Here is a 23,328-nt window from a genome sequence, read left to right as displayed (position 1 = left end):
ATTGACATTTGTGACAGGGTATTCACTTGGATTGCTTAATTAGGGAAGTACAAGCCACATCTCATGATTAATGGAATCGTACCATACAATTTCACGTCTAAACTAGCCGGATGTGCATATATGTCAAGTAGTTTAGCTGATAAAGTTTTGATGTAGCACCCAGGACATGAGATTGAACTCCGTTTCCAAGATTGCAACTCACATATCAGAGCCAAGGATTTTTATAAAATTAACACGGGACGGAAATTGGCTGTATAATAGGCCTACCCTTGGGGAATTGAAATGGACATGCATGGTCAAAGGGAGCCTTCAGTTTGACCTGTTCGTTTGATAGCTATAATGCCAAGACTATCCTTTTCCAAGTCTTCTGTTCTCTTTAAAGGCGTTAGGTACAATTATTGGAAACAGGATGAAAATTGAAAAGTAAACAAATACAAGGGAGGAAAGAAAATATTGAACTCTTATATTTTTAGTTTGATATAACTATGGAAAATTGGAAATGAATTGTTTAAACTTATGTATATGAGAAGGGTAATAGTAATTGTTACCATAAACAATAGAAAAGTAACAATCGTGGAAACTAGAAACCATTACCCCCAAATAAATATGATTGTTGCCTAGATCCTCTAATCAAACATCCAATAGCGGTAATGGTTTATTGAATCCGCTTTAACACATACAAACACCCTTACCAAACATGCTTAAGATGATGTCCATAAGTCATAACTCCTTGACATTTCATTCTAGGCCCCATTTTGTTCAATTTCGCTCGATTTTTTTATGACAAAATAAATTCAGATAACTTCACATGCTCAAATGTTCAATTAATAAGGTACAGAAAGTTATGCTACATTGAAAATAAGTTGGCTAACAACTTAAAGACGCTTCGAAACCGAATTGATGAGTCTGAAAATTCTAGTTATGAGAAGTACAAATGGTCAAACAACTTTTCACTTGTGACATTGATAGATAAGGAGACTTTAAGATTGATGATTATTGCTTCTATAAGAAGAGATAATTTATCAGGCCTTAACATACTTCCAAGCATAAACCATAAAAACAAAACCCTTTCAAGCAAAATAAACTAAGTTATGAGACAAACGTGTATTGTTTAAGAAGGTACCAAACATCAGCACATATAACAGAAAACCAATTTTGCAGAAAATATTTCAACAGAAAAGACAGCAACATAATCCTACACTCTACCTCATACCGCCTTTTTCATATACAAAATAATTATATATAACCAATTATTAGTCTGCAATTTTACTACAAAACCAAGCAGATTAAATCGAATTTTCGACTACCCCTTTTGATCAGCAAAAAAATACCCTGATTGCAAAATGGACCATACTAGTCCTAAGGGAGAAGATAAGAGTGTACATTTGCCAATATCTGAGCTGAAGAGGCTTAGTGATGCATATAGTCAGAGCGCGACAATGTTTGAACCTGTGAGCAACAGTAGAGAAGGAAGTGCTGAGACCCCTACAGGAAATCAACCAGCAAGGCCATCAGTTCCTGCCCCTGAGAAAAAGCTGACACTTTTCGCCCTTCGCCTAGCTATTCTTGAGAAGGCAGCTACTGGGTTAGGGACTCTAGGCTTTATCTGGGCAACTGTTGTTCTTCTTGGTGGGTTTGCCATAACTTTAGATAAGTCAGATTTTTGGATCATAACAATTATACTGCTGACTGAAGGAACAAGGATTTACAGCAGAAGCCATGAGCTTGAGTGGCAGCGCCAATCCACGTGGTCGTTTACAGGTGCTGGGATCAACAGTTTCCGGTTTCTGAAACTGGGATCGAACAAAGTCTGGAGCACGGTTAAATCAGTCTTCAGACCTCGGAATCAGAATGGTAGACAGATAACTGACTGCAGAGAAGATAGACAGCGGAAATGGGATAAACAACGTCAGCCAACTCGAAGATGGGCTAGTTCTGACGTACCTGTATTACCTTATGCTTCCTGGCTTTTTCTGTCAAGGAACATCAGCAAGATTCTTCAATTTCTCCAGATTGTAGCCGCGATTGCATGTGTAGCTCTTTCGTTGATGAAGATCATCTGGCGTAACTTTGGAGAGGTGGCTAAGGATGATACAGATAAGAAGAACAGAAAAGATGCTCTGCTGATATTCTACGGATTGGCCTTAGCTGAAGCTGCATTGTTTCTGCTTGAAAAGATTTACTGGGAAATAAAGGTAACGTGCTGTAAAGTTTTGGAGCGGGTCAATGAAGAGTGCGAGTTTGGACCTTCCGGTATGATTTCAGTCACGCGATTCTTCTATGATGCCTATTCTAGATGTGTGGATGGAAGCGTATTTGATGGGTTGAAGATGGATATGGTTTCTTTTTCTATGGAACTTTTAGCTTCAAATTCACCAGAAGAGCAGCTTATGGGAGCCCGGGTTCTTAGAAGCTTTGCAATGAATCCGCGGTTTTCTGATGACACTCTGCAGAAAATAGGAATTACTTTCACAGCAGTTGAAAGATTAGTAGAGATGTTAAACTGGAAGGATCCACAAGAAGAGGAGATCAGGAAATCAGCTGCAGAAATCCTGTCAAAACTAGCAGGGAAAAAACAGAATTCCCTTCGAGTTGCAGGAATTCCGGGTGCTTTGGAATCAATTTCATCCCTTCTGTATGTTAGCAAGACTTCAAGTTCAGAAATCGACGAAGTCTGTGAGAAAAGTCTTATTCCTGATCATGAGCACTATAGTTTCTGGACATTCAATCATCTAGGACTACTAATTCTCAAGAAGCTTGCTCGAGATCATGACAACTGTGGGAAAATAGGGAATACAAGAGGCCTTTTACCAAAAATCATAGACTTCACACATGCTAAAGAGAGGTTGTTAAAAGATGATAACATCGCGGCATCTCAAATTCAGACAGTGAAAAGGTCCCTGCAAGTAATAAAAATGCTAGCTAGCACAACAGGAAGCACAGGGAAACAGCTTCGGAAAGAAATATCAGAGATAGTCTTCACATTCTGCAACATCAGGGACATTTTAAGGCACGGGGAGAAATATCCTGATCTGCAAAAGCTCGGGATTGAAATACTGACAAGCCTAGCAATGGAAGACGATGCAACAGAGAGGATCGGAGCCACAGGTGGGATTATTAAGGAGTTGTTGAATATTTTCTTCAAAAGTGGGATGCCAATAGGTCAAGTACATGTTAGAACTGCAGCTGGTGAAGCACTAGTCATGCTTGCTTTTGAGAGCAAGCAGAACTGCAACTGTATCTTGAAATTAGGCGCACTGGAGAAGCTCGTGAAAGCACTAGAAATCCCCTTAGTTCGTTTAAATGCAGCAAGGATTTTAAGAAATCTGTGCACCTATAGTGTGGATGATTGCTTCCAGGAGTTAAGGGGAGTTTCTGCAGCAGTACCCTCAGTAAGTTTTATCAACTCGTCAGAGATTTTATTTATTTATTTTGTTTAATATGCATTCAATCCATCACTTGAGCTCTTTATACCAGAAAACGCTTAATAGAACTTAATTTAGCTCTAAATTGAGCATGAGTAGCCCTTGTTTGAATTTTCTGAAACTTGTCAGAACTTTTTTTCATGAAACTAATAAAGTGAAAATAATATGTATGATGACAAGAACAAAGACTGATGTGTTCTGTATTATGCTTTGCAGGTTCTTAAGGGCATCATGTCCGAAGATGACAAGCTACGTGAAGTAATGGTTGGATTAGCAGCACGAGCATTCAAGTTCATGACATACTCCGAATCAAGCATCATGTTTGAGCAAGCAGGAATCAAAGAAACTGAAATAGCAAATGTACTAGAACATATTCTGAAGAAACACACATACCCACCTGCCAGATTTCCTAGGATACGCAGGTTTACCATAGAACTTGCAATCTGGATGATGCGAGACAAGGAATCAAACATTCGAGTTTTCAAGAATCTAGGACTCGAAACAGAGCTGGAAAATGTTCTAGATACAACCTCAGAGCTCGAGAGCTTCAACATATTTTCAGGAACAGTAGGATTAAGCAGATTCAACACATCAATACACTCATTGGTTGAAACTGCACAAAACTTGCTGTCAAGTGAATGAAAACAGGAGATTCACAGTATTTATTTATTTTTTCAATTTTTAACACCTATTTCTGCATTATTATTTCTTCTAGATGCTCAAAAATGTGCATTTTTTGGGTTTAGTATACATATACATTTTTTCCTTTTACAGAGGATTAATAAATGAAATTGTATAGAGTATAATTCATTTACCAAGTATTTTTATGTACACCCACCATATAATTTTCAGTGTGCAAATTTATGGGCAAATTATTACATGATCCCCGGGCCAGAGCATATAGCTTTGGACCTAAATCTTTTGATATAAGTATTTAAGAAAGTTCTAACCATATTTGTGAAACGAAGGGAGTAATTTATAAAGAGTGCCATGGCAAAGGCTTCCTTGTGCCACAACAATTGGCATGGCTCCAGTAGCAAAGATAGATCACAAAGTCCCAAACAACCAATCCTCTAAGAAATTGTCACAGTCCATGAAACTTGGGTCCTACAAGTATCTAGCAAGCATTTTTATTTGGTAGGTAAGAAGAGTGATCCTACCATGACGGAATCTTGGTCAGGCCGAGTTAGCAGGCAAGACAATTTGAAAGAGTGGGGAAAAAGTAAAAGAATCTAATTTCCCAAATAATCCTTAGTGGAGATTAAACCCCCAGCCTCATGATTAGAAGGATTTCCTTTTTCACAACCAACTAGATAGCAAGTTAGCACTACCAACATGCCTTCTAATTTGGGCTTTTTAGCTAGACAAAAAAAAAAAAAAAAAAAAAAAAAAAAAATTTACAAATCATGAAATACATTAATAGTTAAAACTATTAGTATCATTACAAACCATACAAACACATAGGTAACACAATATTTGTCCGTTCAATTAACAATCACATATTAACCCCAATTGATGTATACTACGTGTTTATATATAATTTAATAAGTATAACAAATAATTACAAACATATTAGTAAATTTAAATCATGAGCATTAAAAAAAATACAATATCTAATGGGAATGAACATTCACCTTTGATATAATTATAAGCTTCTCATCCACTTTTGCCTTACAAGTATCCTTTGATTTTTACCCACTCAAGCATTCATCACTAATGAGGTTGCTTCTCTTCTTCTTGCAAACTTTAGCTTCAGCATAAACTCGACCGCTCCCACAAGTGTACCCCGTCCCACAATCATCATCTGTGTTACATCTACACAATCCTTCAAGAGCACAACCTGTTTTATCTATGATTATTCCGTCTTTTAATCCTAAAACTTGATCAGTCCATTCACTTGAAAACAATCCCAAAGGATCATACCTCTCCTTAACTCGTAAAAACTTTTCTCCATCCTTATACTTACTAATCACACCTTCAAACGCCACATTGCGGTTTTTACCCCAATGTGGCACGCCACCATACTTAAAAATTGCTATTTGCTCAATCTCATTTATTATGTCCTCATTGAGTCGAGGACTCAGGGCTTTTCTAGGTCGATAATAGGAAACATCGAAGTCTATTCCGTCCTCGTCTTTTCCTAGATAAGCCGAGGAGACCTTGACATACCTCATTAGGATACCCAAGTAAAGATCAAAACCACAAAAGGATGTAGGATCCATATTAACCAATTTTTTAAGGTCTTTAATGAAACTTGTTACCTTGTTCATAGGCAAAGTAAATCCATTGCTAGAAGAGAAATGACTATTTAATCTTGGATCCCATCCACAATAACCATCAACAATGTTATTTTGATTATTAAGACAACTTCCGGAAGCTTGCATCTTATTTTGATATCCAATAACCGGGTAGCCAGTGAATAACACACCTAAAGAATTTCGTATCAAATAACATGGAACAATGAGGTAAGTTCGCCAGGCTAAATAGAAACGGAGGAAGTATAAATATATTGCTAAATAGTTCGATATATAAAACACCCTAAGTAATTGACATCTTCATATAATTGAATAACCAAAGCAACAACTTGATAAGAAAGTAAAACCAAATATAGGAATAGGAGTCATAAGACTATTACCGTTATTGGTGAGCCCAAATGCACTCTTAGTAAATAGAGTCTTGGTAGCGTTAGCTGATATGCATATTAACTTGCTGCAACCACGTGATTCTTGATCCTCCTCTGAATGATATAATGAGCCAATAATTTAACTCGTTAGAAGAATTAATATTTATTGGAGGACCATCTCAACCAAAATCTTAAACTGATAGTTAAAATCCATGATTGATTTATATACTTTATCACACCCCCTCACATAAGAGCATTTTGGGCTTGAAATGTAGATTCGTATCATTTACCTGCTTTTCTAGAAGACTCTATAAAAGCTCGTGGTAAAGATCGGAAGACCAAGTAGTCATAAACACCATCACCGGATGTTGTGGTAGGAACTCGATTGTCAATTCGATATATTGCTTTGCCTTCGGCAGGTAGCCAAGCTATATCGGCAAACTCATGTTGGAGCCCAAATTTTAGGGCTTCAACCTCCAAGTCATGGTCTTCTCTTGTCATGTACGTGATGTTTCGCTTGAATAGTGGTTCCAACTTAAAGGTAATCTTCAAAGAAAAAAAAAAAAACTACGTAAATATTGTGCGTTTAGTTGTGGTTCCTTGCATATTATCTGATCTCTTAAACAAGTATATATTGTTTTTTGTTATTTTATTTTTCCACTTGTTTTATAATATGTATGTAGTAATGTAGTATTATACGAAGTATACAGTATATAGCATAAATTAACTCAGTTTAAATGTTCATATTCATAACTATTACTGGTACCTTTATATACACATTTTAAAGCTATGTTCAATGATATATGATACATAAAAAGATCTAAAGTTGATCGGTTAAGTAGGTAACTGAAATTATTTATGTAGTGGAGTAGCTAAACATGATAAAGTGTTGAATTAATAAAGTAGTTGATTACATTAGATGTTTGGTAAATCTAAATTTTATTAAACAACTTAAAACTTTATAGAGATGAAGTATAATGTTTCATGCCCTTATTTTAAAATAATACTCAAAGTAAATCCTTTTTTTTCATAGAAATTATTGTCATGATTAATCTCAACTTTACTCCGTCCGTCAATATTAATCTCAACTTTCGATTATTTCTTATCACTCCTAACTTTATACCCAATCCACTCCTATTGCATCCAATTGATCATCCAACTTGATGTAACAAGTTACCAGACACGTAACAACACGTGTAAAGTCCAAAAAAAATTTAAAAAATAAATTTTTTAAAAATTGAAAACCCTAACCCCTACCCAAAAGGTGACAAGCCTTGCCATTTTTGGCAGGCGGCATCCCCTGCCACGATCCTTACCCTATCTAACTCTGACCATCTGACCTTTTCCCTTCCCTAGTCCCCCCATTGTTTTCGCCCCCCCCCCCCCCTTCGCCTACCCATCTCTTCCACGTTGAATTCCTCCCTCCTCCCTCCCATCCCCATCCAATTCTAACCGGTCCCATTCCTTCCCTCGTCGTTTTTGATCGGTCCCTCTCTTCCCCCACCGTTTTTGACCGGTCCCATCCCTTCCTCCACCGTTTTCGACCACTCCCATCTCTTCCCCCACTGTTTTCGATCCAATCTGCCCCTTGTTTCCCTTCAACGCAAGAATCCTCCCTTCCCTTCTTCGTTGAATTTCGACCACCCAACAACCTTCTTCATCTAATTTCGATCACTCCGTGGTAGTTCTGAGAGTGAGGCTAATGGAGGAGGTGGTTGGGGGCTGAGGGAAGGGGAGGTGGTGGTGGTGGTGGAAGAGGCTGAGAGACTGCTGAGGATTTTTTTTGTTCGATTTTTTTAGACCTATCATATTGCAACACGTGTACAAATAATCGCAAATCAGCAAAGTTTACCTCTTTAACCGATTCCAAGTCACTTGTGAGTGTTAAAAATTAATTAAAGGGTATAAAGTTGGGAGTGATAAAAAATAAACGACAGTTGGGATTAACATTGGCAGACGAAGCAAAATTGTGATAAATCATAATTCATAAAAGCTACTCAAATTAGATTTTTGTCAATAATTTCCAAATTTAAAACCTGTTAACGAATTTGAAACAGAGATTAAGCAAGTCCAAAAGAAAATATGTTGTGCGTACCTGTGAGATAACACCAAGAACACCAAGTGAAACCTTTGCTGCATCAAGGTCTTCATCACCAACACTAAGCGTCCGAACTTTAACATAATCATCATCATGTTTGCCAGGACTAATAATCTTAAGGCTAACAACATAGTCATGAACCGCGCTTCCACGACCCCATAGGGAGCTTCCATGAGCACCCGTTCCGAGCATTCCCCCGACAGTTACACCAGCCCAATAAGGCGAATTTGGCAACGCTAGGTTCACCTTGGCCGCCTCGTCTATCAGCTGCTTTAGCGTCATGCCGCTTTCTACCGTCATAGTTTCTTCTACCATGTTGACATTTACAATCTTGTTGAGATTTTCTGTGCTTATTACTAGACCATCTTCTCCATCAGGGCACACCAACTTTGTGGCGCTATGACCATATTTGGTTGCTACCTGTTGGAAATTACGGAGTAAATAAAAATCTTCTTTTATGTATAAAATATTTAAGTCAAAATTTTATAAATTTTTCTTATGGAAAAGCTAACGAGAGTCCTATAGCGTTAGATAGAAGAACTAAAAGTGAAAGTATTAATATATATATATTTTTTTGACAACCCATGATTTTATCATACATTTCTAAATTAGTATTTCCTCTGTGTTTAAAAAAGTAAAAATTTCCCTTTTATACATATATTAATAAATTATTCATGATTCTTAGGTAAAGTCACAAACATTAGCCAAAGTGAATTAGATGAATAATACAAAAAATTAAAATATTTCACTTTTTTTTTTAAACAATAAATATTTCACTTACTTAAATAGAGAGGGAGTACCATTTTAAGTAATATATTAATTAGTTACCTACGGTACTCCGGGGGTGCTCGTTAACATTACTCCCTTATAAATTAGTTATATGACTTTTTATTATAAACTAATCATATAGTGTCATTACATGACTTTTTATTATAAATTAATCATATACTTAAAAAAAACATAGAGTTGTTTCATTAAAAAAAAAAAAAAAAAAACATAGAGTTATTGAGTCCCTTTGTTTTCTAACTTTTCTTCATTGGGACAACATGGTAATGACATGTGTCACTCATATGCCACATATGCACTACATGTCATCCTATGTGTCATCCCTCTTCTTTCACCATATTGAATTGTATTAATGTTTAGGCTCTTTTCTCTTCACCTTAAAAAAATAATATTAAGTAAAAATAATTTCAGTTCAGTAAAAATAAGTTCAGTTCAGTAAAATTAATTTCAGTTCAGTAAAAATAAGTTCAGTTCAGTAAAATTCAGTTTTCTTAAAGAAGAATTATAATAGAAAATCAGTAAAAATAATTTCAGTCCAGTAAAAATAATTATTCCAGTTCAGTAAAATTAAGTTTAGTTCAGTAAAAATAAGTTCAGCTCAGTAAAAATAATTTCAGTTCAGCAAAATTAAGGTGAATCAAACAGGGTCTTAGTCTCTTTAACAAAAACTCTTCATTAATTGGTCTAACTTTAATGTTGTATAATACAGTATTGTTTAATTTAATTGAAAAACTTTTCATATTGACCCCTTATTACATTTTCATTTAGTTATTAATATTGTTCAACATTTACTATTCTAAATTAATTTAATCAAACTTATAATTTATGATGATCCGGGGCATCGCCCGGGTCAATAACTAGTTAAAATATCATAACTCATATAGTACTACGTATTACAATTTAGAAAAATTATACTCGTAGAAATTACTTATTTTATCAATTTTAAAAGGAAAAATGGAAACTAATACTCCCACCTTTGTCATTTCTGCTCAAAAAAATAATATCACCTTTTCGAAATCTAGAAATAATCCCACCTTTCACCCCCATCTATCTGCTCAAAACAAGCCTATTATCGGTTTGTAAAATTCATTACTATATGTATTAATTTAACAAAATCATCGAGGATTAGTCACAGTGTTTTCTTTTACTAATTATTGAACGTATTATAATTTTTACAAATATCCCATCAAAGATACTAATGTTTAAAATTGTGTCTTAACAAATGTGCAAACCCAAGTGTAGCATTAAAAAAAGAGGGGGTATATAGTCGTATGAATACTTGTTAGTATCGTTTTAATGTATAGTTTCCGAACATCAACTTTTTTTTTTTTATTATTTATACTTACTGCTTATAAAGATACTCTATACAATTGGTAAAAGTTTCGGGATGGAAAATGTATTGGTCAAATTGGAGCACTTAAAAAAAAAAAAATAGAGGGTGTAGTAATTCATCTTATCCACTGCAATTTGGTCTAATTCGATCTAATTTCATGATTTGACTAAATTTTGATCTTATTTGTACACTAAGCTTTAATTTACAAAAATAAAATATATCACATGAATTTTATTAAATTTGTATTAATATATATATATTATTCTTGTGAAATGTTCATAACTATTCTTAATATATATATTATTCTTATGAAATGGTTCATAACAATAATGCAAAAAAATGAATATAAAAATAATTAAAATCTACCAACTGAGCCAATAAGTCTTCTCTGATTATGATATGCTTTCAAGGTTTAAGGTTTCTAATTTCAACGAACAAAAATGATCTGAATGAACGTGAAAATTTTACGAGTGTCGTTGTCGATCGAATTCACATTACTTTTTTTTAAAGGAAAGGTACATACGTACATAAGAAATTAGGACAATCTTTTTTCAAGGCTATAATGTAGATCGACTTTATATGTATATATCATAATGTAGCATGGACATACGTTAGTAAAGTTAGCAACCAATACCTTGATTTTTCTCTCCATCTTGGTTGCATCTCTAACGTAAGAGATGAGTTGCTCTTCATTTTCCGGGTACACGGCATTGGCAGCATGGCAAGTACTCCAGTCTGGGAACGAGCCATAAGAATTGGTGATTATACAATCGGAGTTTCCGTAAGAGCATTTGATGGGTCCTTCGGGAGGATCACAATTAACACCATTTTTGCAAAGTATCAAAAGAGTAACCCAAATTGGTCTTAAAAGACTATAAAACCGTCTTCCATACATAGCACAAGGAAAAAGGTCAACGTGTGTAGTTTTTTGATCTGATCAAATGGAAATATGGAATGTAGAGATAATATTCAACTTGAACAAGTTAACGAAGGTTTGGACTTTGAGGTTTATTGTATGCATGTAATACAAGTATATAATACTAATATAAAAATAAAAAAATAAAATAAAATAAACGTTACATTATTGCCAATTTAATGAAAAGACTAGAAATATATGAATTATAAGAGAGTAACTAAATCATGATCTAAACTTACAAGTAGCCAACTACGGATCGATTATTTTAAACCCTTAAAATAGGTATCCATAGAGACTTTTTACTAATCTTTAATATTGATAATACCAAACCAATAGAGACTTCGTCTTATTCCATAATTAAATTTAAATATAATACAATATGATTTTAAAGGAATACTCTCTCATTGCTACAAATCTTATATTAACATTTTTGTGAGCAATAATCACCATTTAGGAAGAACTATTAAATACAGAGGTGTTGAGTAATTAGGTTTTGATGATTATATATCTAACGTGTTTGTTAAGTTGTGCATAGAAAGAACAAGTTATGATTGGAACAAGATACAAGGAACCCGAGCAATGACAGGTATATATGCAAGAAACTTGAGCAATATAGGATAAGTGATAGGATAAAGTCGTATCACCTAGTCAAAAATAATTCCTAAGTTCCTCTAATTATGCAGATAAGGAAGAAAAGGGTCGATCTACAGGGAAACAAGTCTTCATATTTCTAATTAATTAAAATAATCTAAATTATAAAGTAATTAAATTATAGATATAAAAAGAACTAAACTAAGGGAGATAAAAATAAGGAGAAATCAATAATTAAGGGTAAAACATAATTAATAATCATCAATGTATCAATTAATCAAATCATAAAGGGCTTTCGCTACGTATTACAATCATAGAGTTAACTTACCGGTATTAAATCTCATCTCTCGAATCTCGATTTAACCATTTATAAATTAGTCCGCCTATTAAAACTAAACCTAAACATCAATTCTCATCTCTCGAATCTCGAATCAATATTGCATAACTCATACCATTAAACAAGCGCTAATCTAATTGCATAGTAATAAATCAATCAATAGAAAATTAACTCAACACATTAGTAATCAACAATAATAGATTAACCCTTCATATTAATCATGGATCCCCAAAAACCTTAGAATTAAACTACTCACACATAATTAAATCTAAACTAATCAAACCAACTAAATAAAGCATAATTAAGAATCAATTATAACTAACTAATACGAGAGTAACCAAATTAAACAGTAGTCAAAACAAAGAAACAAGAATATAACTATAAGTAACTAGGTTAGGTCGTCTCGTGCCATGCACGGTTATTTTTAATAATGATTTCATATTAACACTACATTTAGTTATAAAATAAAAATTTATTCAAAATATTATGCTAAGTTATGAAAGAGCTTGTTAGCCAGTATATTTTCTTTAAAACTACTTTTGCCTATTCATACGACATACCTCTATGTGCACGTGGGTGTATTTAAAAGGTGATAATTAGCCATTGTCCATTGACAAGACCTGATTTTAAAAATATGCGTTTGTTAATATGCATATATTTTTGTATATATTTGATTTCATTGACAAATTGCATTGGTATAATTTATAAACCAAATGAATTTATTAAAACGTAGGACATTAAAAATTATGTTAAGAATTTTTTTTTTCTTTTATTTTCTTTTCCTTTTTGCTTAAATTTAAAGTTGTTAAAAATTTTCTTTTGGAAGGATAAATCAAATATTTTATTTTTTTGATATTCGAATTACTTTCGCGGAGCTTTTAATATATAATTAAAATAAAACTAAAAATAGAATCCTTCTTGTAATATTTGACACAAATTCTATAAAAAAAATCTTTTTTTTTTTACTTATGTTTATATGGTTGGTAATATATTATGGAAATATAAGTTTGTTTTCTTTTATTTATGTATTGTATAAATTTGTTTCCAAAATATTTTTAAATAAAATTAAAAAAAAAAATTAAGGACACACCAGAAAATGAAACGTGTCATTGCTGGTGTGTCTTTTAGTATAATAGTCTTCTGGCCCGTGCGATGCACGGGTTATTCATATAAAATTGTATTGATAGATAAGTGAGGAAATATCAGTAAGTCATTATAGAATTATAGGGTATAATATGTAATCGGAAACATTATTAAAGAAATTAAAATTTTGGAAGTTTAATCGAAAAGGAGGGTTAAATAAAAGGTGGAAGAGCTAAATTAAAGAGAGAATAGGAAAAGGTTGAATTAAAGGGGAGAGAAAAAGTGTGTATGAAAGATGAATTATAAGTTTAATGAAAGAATTAAAAAAAAAATGGTGTAATAAAAAAATAATAGTGTAAGATGACATGTGACACTATAGTTAGAGAAGTGTAAGAGAATGGATGGGACATGCGTTTTTCTTAGTTTCTTGGTTATAGTTTTTAATTACTAGGTATATATTATTGATGGAACTACAAAATTAAGAATAAATAAAGACGGAAGAAAACTAAATCAAGAAAGCTAAATTATGAGAACTAAGAACAAATCTATACTTAGTATTTAAAAACTATAACCAAGAAACTAAGAAAGACACTTGCCCCCATCCATTATATTACACATCTCTAACCATAGTGCCACTTGTAATCTTACTCTATTAATACACCTTTTTTTTAATTCTTTCATTAAACTTATACTTCATCCTTCATACGCACTTCATCTCCCCTTTAATTCAACCTTTTCCTATTCTCTCTTTAGTTTTAGCCCTTCCACCTTCTATTTAAGCCTCTTTTTCGATTAAAATTCCAAAATTTTAATTTCCTTAATTAATCATGTTTCTGATTACATATTATACCCTATGACTTACTGATATTTCCTAACTTATCTCTCAATATAATTTTTTCCGATTACATATTATACCCTATAATGACTTACTGATATTTCCCCACTTATCTCTCAATACAATTTTATATGAATAACCCGTGCATTGCATGGGCCAGAAGGCTAGTTACGTAAAAACATTAAACCAAAGTTAACCCCTATTTTAATTCAAGAAACTAAGAACTATTAAAGATGTGAATAAATTGTGCCAGTAAACTAATGAAAAACAATAAAGATGCTAACGGAAAAGAGTACTAATGAAAAGCTGATTTCCTACTACTATTAAAGATGTCATTGGGCTGCCTGCTCTTTTACATCCAGCAGATCCGATTGTGGGCTTTGTTTTGCACTTGGGCCTATAACTTAATCTTTACTGTTTTATGATTCGTGGCCTCATAACTGGCAAATTATAATATGAATCATGGTGCATCTAGTTCTATGTGAACCACCAATAAAAATATATTGTCTCTTCTCTTTCCTCCTATACTTTCCTAATTTCTGATTTCTTTCTCTTTTATTTTCTCTCTCCTCTATTTTTCTCTCTATTTTATTTTTCTCTCTCTTGAATTCATTCATCATCCTTTTAATTAAATTCTTTCATCACCATAGTTGATCATCATAGAGTAAATTCCTTCGTTATTATAGATTAAATTCAAATTTTGTTTTCTTCAACCTTCGATTTGAAACTTTGTTAATGGATGGAGTTTTTACAATGAAGTAGTGAAGCTTAAAAATGGCGTCGTTGTCGAGGAGAAGGTGGTTAAGACGACGAAGATGATTATTTTTCGATGAGATTTCATAATTGTGTATTTTGTTATGAACAGTTCTGTATTTGATTTTATTTTAGTATTTTGAACAATTTAAGTTAAAAATATGAACGTATGATACGTTTCCTATAAATACATATTTTTACCGACATGTATTTTTGAACATCTTTATTATAATTTTGAACATGAGATACATTACTTATGAACTTTTTTTTTTTTTTTTTTTTAGATCTATGTATTTTTAATTTTGTTTAAAAATTTGACATTCTCTACTTTATAATTTATATATCTGAACATTTGGCATTTTGAGCAATGTCTTCAAGTGCAGAAGTTTTTGAAGGGTGTTCAATGGTTTGTTGTTGGAGTTCAGAAGTTTTTGTAGGGGGTTCAGTGGTTTGTGGTTAGGGTTTAGAAGTTTTTGTACGGGGTTCGTTTTAAACTCTCGGTAAGCGAGTAGTAGACTAGTCGCATGAGGTTTTTGTAGGTGTTCAGTGGTTTTTGGTTAGGGTTCAGAAGTTTTTGTAGGGGGTTCAGAGGTTTTTATAGGGTGTTTAGTGGTTTGTGGTCGGGGTTCAAAAGTTTTTGTATGGGGTTCAGAGGTTTTTATAGGGTGTTCAGTGGTTTGTGGTCGGGGTTCAGATGTTTTTGTAGAGGTTCAGAGGTTTTTATAGGGTGTTCAATGGTTTGTAGTCGGGGTTCAGATGTTTTTGTAGAGGTTCAGAGGTTTTTGTAGGGTAGTTAGAGGTTTTTGTAGGGTGTTCAGTGGTTTGTGGTTGGGTTCAAAAGTTTTTGTTGGGAGTCCAGAGGTTTTTGTAGGGTGTTCAGTGATTTGTGGTTGGGGTTCAGAAGTTTTTGTAGGGGGTTTAGTGGTTTTCGTAAGGTGTTTAGTGGTTTGTGGTTGGGTTCAGAAGTTTTTAACAATTGGTTTTTTCTTATATACATCATCTAATTTCTTCTTTTTTGGTGTTTTGACGTTGAACATTTGACTAATTGTACTGTTCAAAAAATTTAGGGTTCAATTTAATATTCAATTCTAAAAATTAAAATTTTAAGATCAATTTGTGAATTTAAACAATAAATTACTTATACATCTTCAGTAGGAGTAGATAATTTCGATTTTCTACCAAAAAAAAATCAAAAAGACAATTATATAGTAGAACATAGTTTCAATTTTATAATTTGTTGAATTATATTAGCAAATTTAACACAAATGTAGGAAAATCAAAGAAGTTTAAGTGATATTCATTTTTTTTACGGTGTTTTCTTGTGTTTTTTTGTCTTTTGTCATGGTAAATTGCAATTTTTATAGAGAGAAAAATGGTGAGAGGAGAGAGAAAATACAAAAGAATTAATTCAAGAAGGTTGTTTATGTATGAGAGGAGAGAGAAATTTTTTTAAATGAAATAAAAAAAATAGACATGATAGTTTAGAGGAGGAACTTTTATTTAAAAAAAAAAAAAAAAAAAGCTGAACTCCAAGGGCTTCTATTGTCTAGGCTTCCTCTATTGGGCACAGATTGGGCCAGGTGTACCTATTTCTAGGTGCACCATGGTGCACATAATATTAATTGCTCATTACTTGGTCCGTAATACTGGCTTGTAAAACTTGGACTTCTTCACCAATCAAGCCCTTATTCACCGAACTAAATTTATTTAACTCGGTCTTGGGCTTTGAATATTACGGTCATAAAATACGAATCGACTTCAATATCTTTGTAGTGACTCAATAAGTTCGGGAATTATCATAAATTGTAAATTCCTACAAAATAATATCAACTCTACAAAAACAATAGAAAACGTATATTAGTAATAAAAATAGCTCCGCAGAGCTTTAATAAGCACAAATGTGACCGTGGGACGGGGAATAAAATTATATATAAAATAGACTCATCAATAAGCAATAGAGGAATAAGAACAATGATGAGTGTTATGGTTGATTAGTATGATGATGGCTAAAGAACAATGAAGGTAACTATGTAAATAGGTGTTTGCATATGTTAGCTTCATGAGGTAAGTACACTATGCATACATGAGTTGTATATGTGTAGGAGTATTTACGTAGCTTTAATTTTAATTAATTCTCCCACTTGAAGTTTTTTTATGACAAACAAACTTCAATTTAATGTTTCTCTGAAGTGTTTATGTGAAGACAGAAACTAACTTAGGTGAAGTCAATGGGTTGGACACATATACAGAAGACTTCAAGAGGAACAAGAGAGAATGAATGAACCTAAAGCAGGTTCTCCCACGAGAACCAAACCACGAAGGAACCTGAAGATATTCTCCAATGAGATGTAGAAGGAACCTTCAGCACGCTTTCCCATGAGAGCCGGAGCATGTTCCCTAACAGGTACACACAAGGAGCTTCCTAACAGAAGCATGACAGCAAGCTAAAGAGTGAAGCTTGGACTGCGAAGATGACAGCAAGTTCTAGAAAGGAACCTAGTCTGCGAGTTCCAATAAGGAATGAAAAGAGTGACAACAAGTTCCAGTTAGGAACTTGGCCTGTGGTTCCAGAAGTGGAACTGTAGGGAATAGTTTCAAGCCTTAAAAATCCCACTAGCTTGAACCCCACTGTGATCATACACTAAAGTACGGTGGCTTCCAAAAGGGAAGAAGATAGAGCAAAAGAGTCGCCAACAAGTTTTTAAGGAACTTGTAAACCGTTCACGAGGTGAAGGTTACACCCCTTAACGATCAAAGAGATCGTCAACTCCATAAGGTCATGAACCAAATAAGGGTTCGGGGATGAAGGTACAAATCCAACCTAAAAGAGATTGAACCTGCCCTAATAATAGGCCTCTACTTTATTCTGCTCGTATTCATGTGCGCTTTTTGACTAACATACAATCAATAGATTAACCCTAAACCTGTTTATCTATGTTGGTTGAATTTAATGCACAAATAAACTATTATTGGCGATCACTTGAAATATAATCACAATTAACCCTAACAAGATTATTAAATATCTTATTAAGCGTGGTTGCAAATACAAATTCCCTTTAACATGCAATAAAAGGTGATCAAGCAATAATAATATAATATAATATGCATATCAAGCAACATAATAAATAATCAGTATCATGAATAATAATAATATCAATCAGAATCATGTTAAAGCATAGCAAGATCCTAGGCATGATACTAACAAGATTAATAACAAACCCTAGCATGTCACTAAGCAATAAAAATCAAATCTTTAACCCTAACATGATACTAACAATCATAAATATTAGGAAGAAAATAGGAAGCATCATAACAATCATATTTGATATTAAAATTACCCTAGACATGATACTAGGAATCATAACAACAACATAAACATGATATCTACATCGTAATATCAATAAATCAATTAAAGTACTTACTTGGATGCCTCGTACCTCTTTCTAATAACAAAAAACACACGTTAGTAACTTCAAGGAAAATAATAATCAAAACAATTAAATTAAATAATTGAAAGAGAGATTTGGGACCAAACCCTCATAAATTAAACCTTTCACGTCTAGGGCGAAAGCAACTTCGAATATGGCTAGGTGTATCAAGATCTTGTGAATGCGGAATTTTGTATTAAAAAGCAAGAAAGAATATTAGAAGGAATTCTAATGAATGAATATTATTGATGAATGATGAATGAGATGAATGAATTTAATTGAATGAAAAGAATTGGATGAGAATTGATGAATGATTTGTGAATGAAGAGAGTTGATGAATGAAGAAGAGAATCGATGATTCTTGGTGAATGAAAACGGAGTTTTTGATACGATATTTATATAGAAAATCATCCAAAAAAGATAATTTAACAAAATTGAGTCTGAAGATCGAAAATCAACATTGGCGCCAACCCTGGCTAATTGACGCCAGGACCAGTGGCTAGCGCCAGGCGCCAATGGCTAGCGCCTGGCGTCAATCCTGGTTCCAGGCGCCAAGGCCTGGGGTTGGACGCCAAACTGATTTTCCACGCGTTTTCGAAAATCTGATAAATTTCCTGTACTGGAAGATAAAATAATATAATTCCATCGAAAATGCTATTTGATCTTGATTAAAACTCTGAAGAGTCCTAATTAAATTAGGAATGATAAAACCTTCTAGAATGTTCTAGAATACTAAAACCATTCCTAATTGCATTAGGAATGATAAATTATATTAGGCCCTCCCCTAGATCATTAGGCCGTACTTAAAGCTTAAACCGGGCACAGTTTAGTAAATTGGCCATAACTTCCTCAATATTCATCGGAATTGGGCTTATAATATATCGTTGGAAAGGTCTTTGCAAGCCCCATCCAACTACACCACTATTGGACCCATATCATGGACCAACCAAACTGGATTTACTGTTTTCTTAAAATAAAGTTTTCAAAAACAGGGAGAAGAGAAAAGAAATAAAACTTTCCGCAACACTAGACCTTTCCACACTTTCGTTTCATTCGATTATGATTCGACGTGAAAGGCACTCATCACCGGGTTTGGTTTTGGGGAGAGACAAATGGGTGTCTACAGGAACGTTGCCCCAAGATCTAGAATACTTCAATACTACAAGATTCCAGAACAAGAGTTTCAAAGAAACAACATGAAGACGGAGAAATCAAAGTATATCGCTCTAGGATTCATGTAAGTATGTTGGACATAAAAGCCAGTCTGGAACAAGTCTAAAGAACCAATCAGGTGAACTCATGATAATAATCAATAAAATTAGAGTTACTGACTTATCAGGAACTCAGAGACTGTCAGAGTTCCGAAACATAATAGGAACTTAAGTCTGCACGTCTTTAAAGGTCGGTTTAATGATATAAATATTTACCTAATATGTGCATATCTTTTAGGAATTTGGTTTTACAGAATAAAGATATTTATTTTCTAATAAATCCCTTTTTGAAAAAGATAAGTTATTTTTGGAAAGTATTTTCAGCAAAATATGTTTTAAATAAGTTCTTATTTTATGGTAAGTGTATCTTTTGGAAAAGATAAGCTAGTATATTTGGAAAATATTATTTTGAAATAAAATCTTATTTTATATACAAATATATCTTATTATTATTGACTGAATATATTCTTAACAAAAAGATATACTACCTCCGTTACAGGTTATGTGCAACGATTAGACATTTTCCCTCTCTGCTTTATGTCAAATCGTTGCACATAACATGTAACGAAGGTAGTATTTTTGGAAAACTTATTTTTGGAAAATATCTTTTAAACATATATTTTGATAAAACTTATCTTTTACGAAAAGAATAATTTGGGTGTACTATAAATATGCTCATATGTTTTCATTCAAAGTCGAGGCTGACAAAGCTTAGTGATCGTGTTTAATGATTTTATCCTTCACCACGAAGCTAAGTCAAACCTTCAGATCAAAGTTCTAGTCCGGTTTGGTTTTAGTTCATCTAGTAAGTTCCAGACAGATCTTGTGTGTCCAGCATATTAGTTTTATTTATCTCTTAATTCATTGATATGTATTTAGAGTTATTCTTTGAGATCTTGTAATTGGAAAAAAGGATTTTAAGTGTTTTATGTATTAGGGTGTGAGAGTTCGTGAGAAGTTTCGTTATCATAATTTTATGAGTGCAAAGTGTGAGCTTCTAGGGTGAAGCCAAGTGAGCTTCTAGTGTGAAGTTGAGTGAGTAGTACTCAGGGAGTACGAGTGAATCTAAGTGAGGGACTTAGGTTGGGTAGGATAAGGTCCTATCGAGTAGCAAGTTTCCAGGTAGGAACTTGTGAGAAAGGTCTGTTTGTAATAGGTTGTAACTAGGAGTGTTTGGCCTATTATAGTGGATTGGTTTGGCTTAAAATCCCTTGGAGGGTCGAGGTTTTACTTCTAGTTAGGCCTTGGATGGTTTCCTTGTAAAATCCGCTTTGCTTTGTCTAATTTCCTAACAACAATCAGTTTTATATTCCGCGAAAATTAGGCACTAGGAATGTAGGAGATTATAGGTACTAAATTGCGGAATAGACATGAATCACATTCATAAAGCACCTAAACCAAGGATCTCATGCATAACACATAAAGAAGTAAGAATTATACCTTTGAAGCGTGATTCCACAAGTGATCGAGCAAGAACAATAAGGAGAAAAAGAACCCCACGTGTGATTCCTCTACTAAGTCCACGAGCACGAATTAAACCTCCACTAATGCTAGTTAGTTGTGACCGAACACTTCAATCGACCTTCTACGGAGATTTGAGCCACGAGCACACCACAAAACCACCCACGCACCACCACACGCGCCACCCGAGGAGGATGGTCGTACAGACAGGGAGGAGAGAGAGAGAGCCGAGTGGAGAGAGAGAGTTAGTGTTTTTGGGAAGATTGGTTGCTTGTGTGACAATTCACTGTATGTGAATTGTTGTTTCATGTAACCCTAGGCATGGCTTATATTTATAGATCATGTCTAGAAATAAAACCATGTCAAGTCCAAAACCCATTAGACTCTTCTAACTATCCAAGCCCAACTATCAACATGGTATGTCATAAAATCATGAGGCCCAATAATGGGCCTCTAACTTGTTTAACTCAATACTCTTATGTGTGACCTTGTAGGATCCACTCTATAAGGCTTTGGGCCATTTAGCTAGCCTAAAGATCAATTGTCATATCTAGCACTAAACATTGACGACCCTATAGAATGAACTAATTATCTCCATAACCGTGATCCTTGATATATCTAGTAATTGCACTTATCGAAGACATAACTCCTTCAATCTCCCACTTGTCTGAGACAAGTGCGCAATATTAAAATTCCTTAAGTCAATGTGTGTTGATTTGATAATATGATTGCATCTCATGTCGTGATAATATTAGTCTACAAATCTTTTCTTGAAATACTGAGTTAGGTTCACAGAACAAATGATTACTATGTAATGCATTTGAGCACGGCCATACATTTTCTGAATTCTTCCTCTTCAAGGGGCTAAGACACATTCCTAATTAAATAGGTAGACTCAATCCAATTTTATGGCAACCAAAGCTCCCACTCAACTTATGAAGCAACCGGGAAACACCCTTTACAATCCCCAATTACGGCTAGACGTTTGAGTGTACCACAGTTAAATCAATCATTGAATGGAATCAGTGTTCCACTCATGTCAAAGGAATCCACTAATATATCTAGAAGTTATATACTTGAACTTCAAAGTAGGTCTATAGTTCGATCATGCATCATTCATGCATATCCATGTGATTGACCGAGCATCATCACTTTGCTCCTATAGCCCATGAAACTGCACTATCCAATCAATCTTACATGCTAGTCAAATTTAAGAAATCATTTATGTCCAGTTTAATAATTTTGAACTAGGAACTCAAATAATATATGGATTTTGTTCACCTGTGGGGTTTCATTCACAAGGTCATCAACCTGTTGAGCCCATCAATCCATAATTATTTTAGACATTTTATTTAACATCGAAAACCATAATTAAATAAGAGAAAGAATAAAATTTCTAATTAAATATAATTCTGCAAATGAATGTATTACATATGTAACTAATTGTAGGCGTCGTTTGAAGTGCGCCTACGTTAAAGCATGTGGTGAATATGCTTGGCACTCATAGGAAGTGGGAATTGACATATACGATTAGGGACAAGGAAAGTAGGGAGCCGCCAACAAGTTTTTAAGGAACTTGTAAACCGTTCACGGATCATAAAAGGCAACCACGATAAGGGACAACAATAGGCAACAACGATTGACCCGTGAAGGTTACACCCCATTCATAATCCATGAGATTACTAACTCCATATGGTTCGGAACCACGAAAGGAGGATCGAGGATGATGGTACGAAGTGAGTCATGGAGTCACATTCGCCCGTAGTGGCCTCTACTCGATTCTTATATTGAAAAGCATTCCTGTGATCTCAAAGGCATACAAACAAAGATTCAATTTGCTCCAAACTATTATTTAACTAAATTGGTTTAATATTAATGCACACATAATTCTAAAATATTGGTGATCACTTCAATTAATAATAAGATTAAAAGGATCCTAAACCGATTGTCCAAATTATCTTATTAGGCGTGATTTTCAATTACATATTCCCTTTAACATGCAACATGGTGATCAATAGAATAACATTAATATTAAAACCAAATTAATCACAATTCCAACAACATAAAATCGTTAGAAAAATAATAAAAATAAAAGGAGCATGATCCTTACTTTGATTCTGTTTGTTTGCAACTACAAAATAATAAACGAGTTAGTAACTTCAAGGAAATAAATAAACAATAATTAAATTAAATTAAATTAAATTAAATAAAGTTGATTTTGGGGCCAAACCCTCAAACAATTCTACCTTTCACGCCTTGGCTTAAGGATAGAGCCACGAGTAAAGTATGGACTCCTTTGAGTACTTGAAGAAGGAATTTTGAAGTAGAAAAGGGTAGGCTAGTGTTTAGGTTAAAGCATAGAAGAGAGAAAATAAAATAAGAGAATTACTCGGTGCCCCCCGTTCATCAGAAATGAGGGGGGTATTTATAGGGAAAATGTGCTGAGGG

The 23,328-nt window shown here is 33.7% G+C and overlaps 2 protein-coding genes across 2 annotated transcripts in view; one reads left to right on the top strand and one right to left on the bottom strand.

Annotated features, from left to right (window-relative positions):
- Positions 1–1,059: 1,059 nt before the first annotated feature.
- Positions 1,060–4,279, top strand: LOC145630516 (uncharacterized). The gene is made up of 2 exons (XM_081682775.1): positions 1,060–3,392; positions 3,642–4,279. The coding sequence occupies exons 1-2, from the start codon at positions 1,344–1,346 to the stop codon at positions 4,065–4,067; spliced, it is 2,475 nt and encodes an 824-aa protein (XP_081538901.1). The 5' UTR covers positions 1,060–1,343; the 3' UTR covers positions 4,068–4,279.
- Positions 4,280–5,061: 782 nt separating this feature from the next.
- LOC145632660 (putative L-gulonolactone oxidase 4) overlaps positions 5,062–23,328 on the bottom strand; it is a 29,299-nt gene continuing 11,032 nt past the window's right edge. The window contains exons 3-7 of the mRNA XM_081685007.1: positions 10,900–11,149; positions 8,144–8,566; positions 6,339–6,594; positions 6,061–6,162; positions 5,062–5,853 (exon numbers count right to left, since the gene is read on the bottom strand). Coding sequence (XP_081541133.1) covers positions 5,117–5,853; positions 6,061–6,162; positions 6,339–6,594; positions 8,144–8,566; positions 10,900–11,149 — 1,768 coding nt within the window. The 3' untranslated portion in view covers positions 5,062–5,116. The remainder of the gene's footprint in view (positions 5,854–6,060; positions 6,163–6,338; positions 6,595–8,143; positions 8,567–10,899; positions 11,150–23,328) is intronic.

This window comes from Chenopodium album, chromosome 5, assembly GCF_948465745.1.
Source record: "Chenopodium album chromosome 5, dcCheAlbu1.1, whole genome shotgun sequence".
Classification (NCBI taxonomy): Eukaryota; Viridiplantae; Streptophyta; class Magnoliopsida; order Caryophyllales; family Amaranthaceae; genus Chenopodium; species Chenopodium album.
Note: the sequence above shows the minus strand (reverse complement) of the source record. Positions and strands in the feature narration are given on the sequence as shown.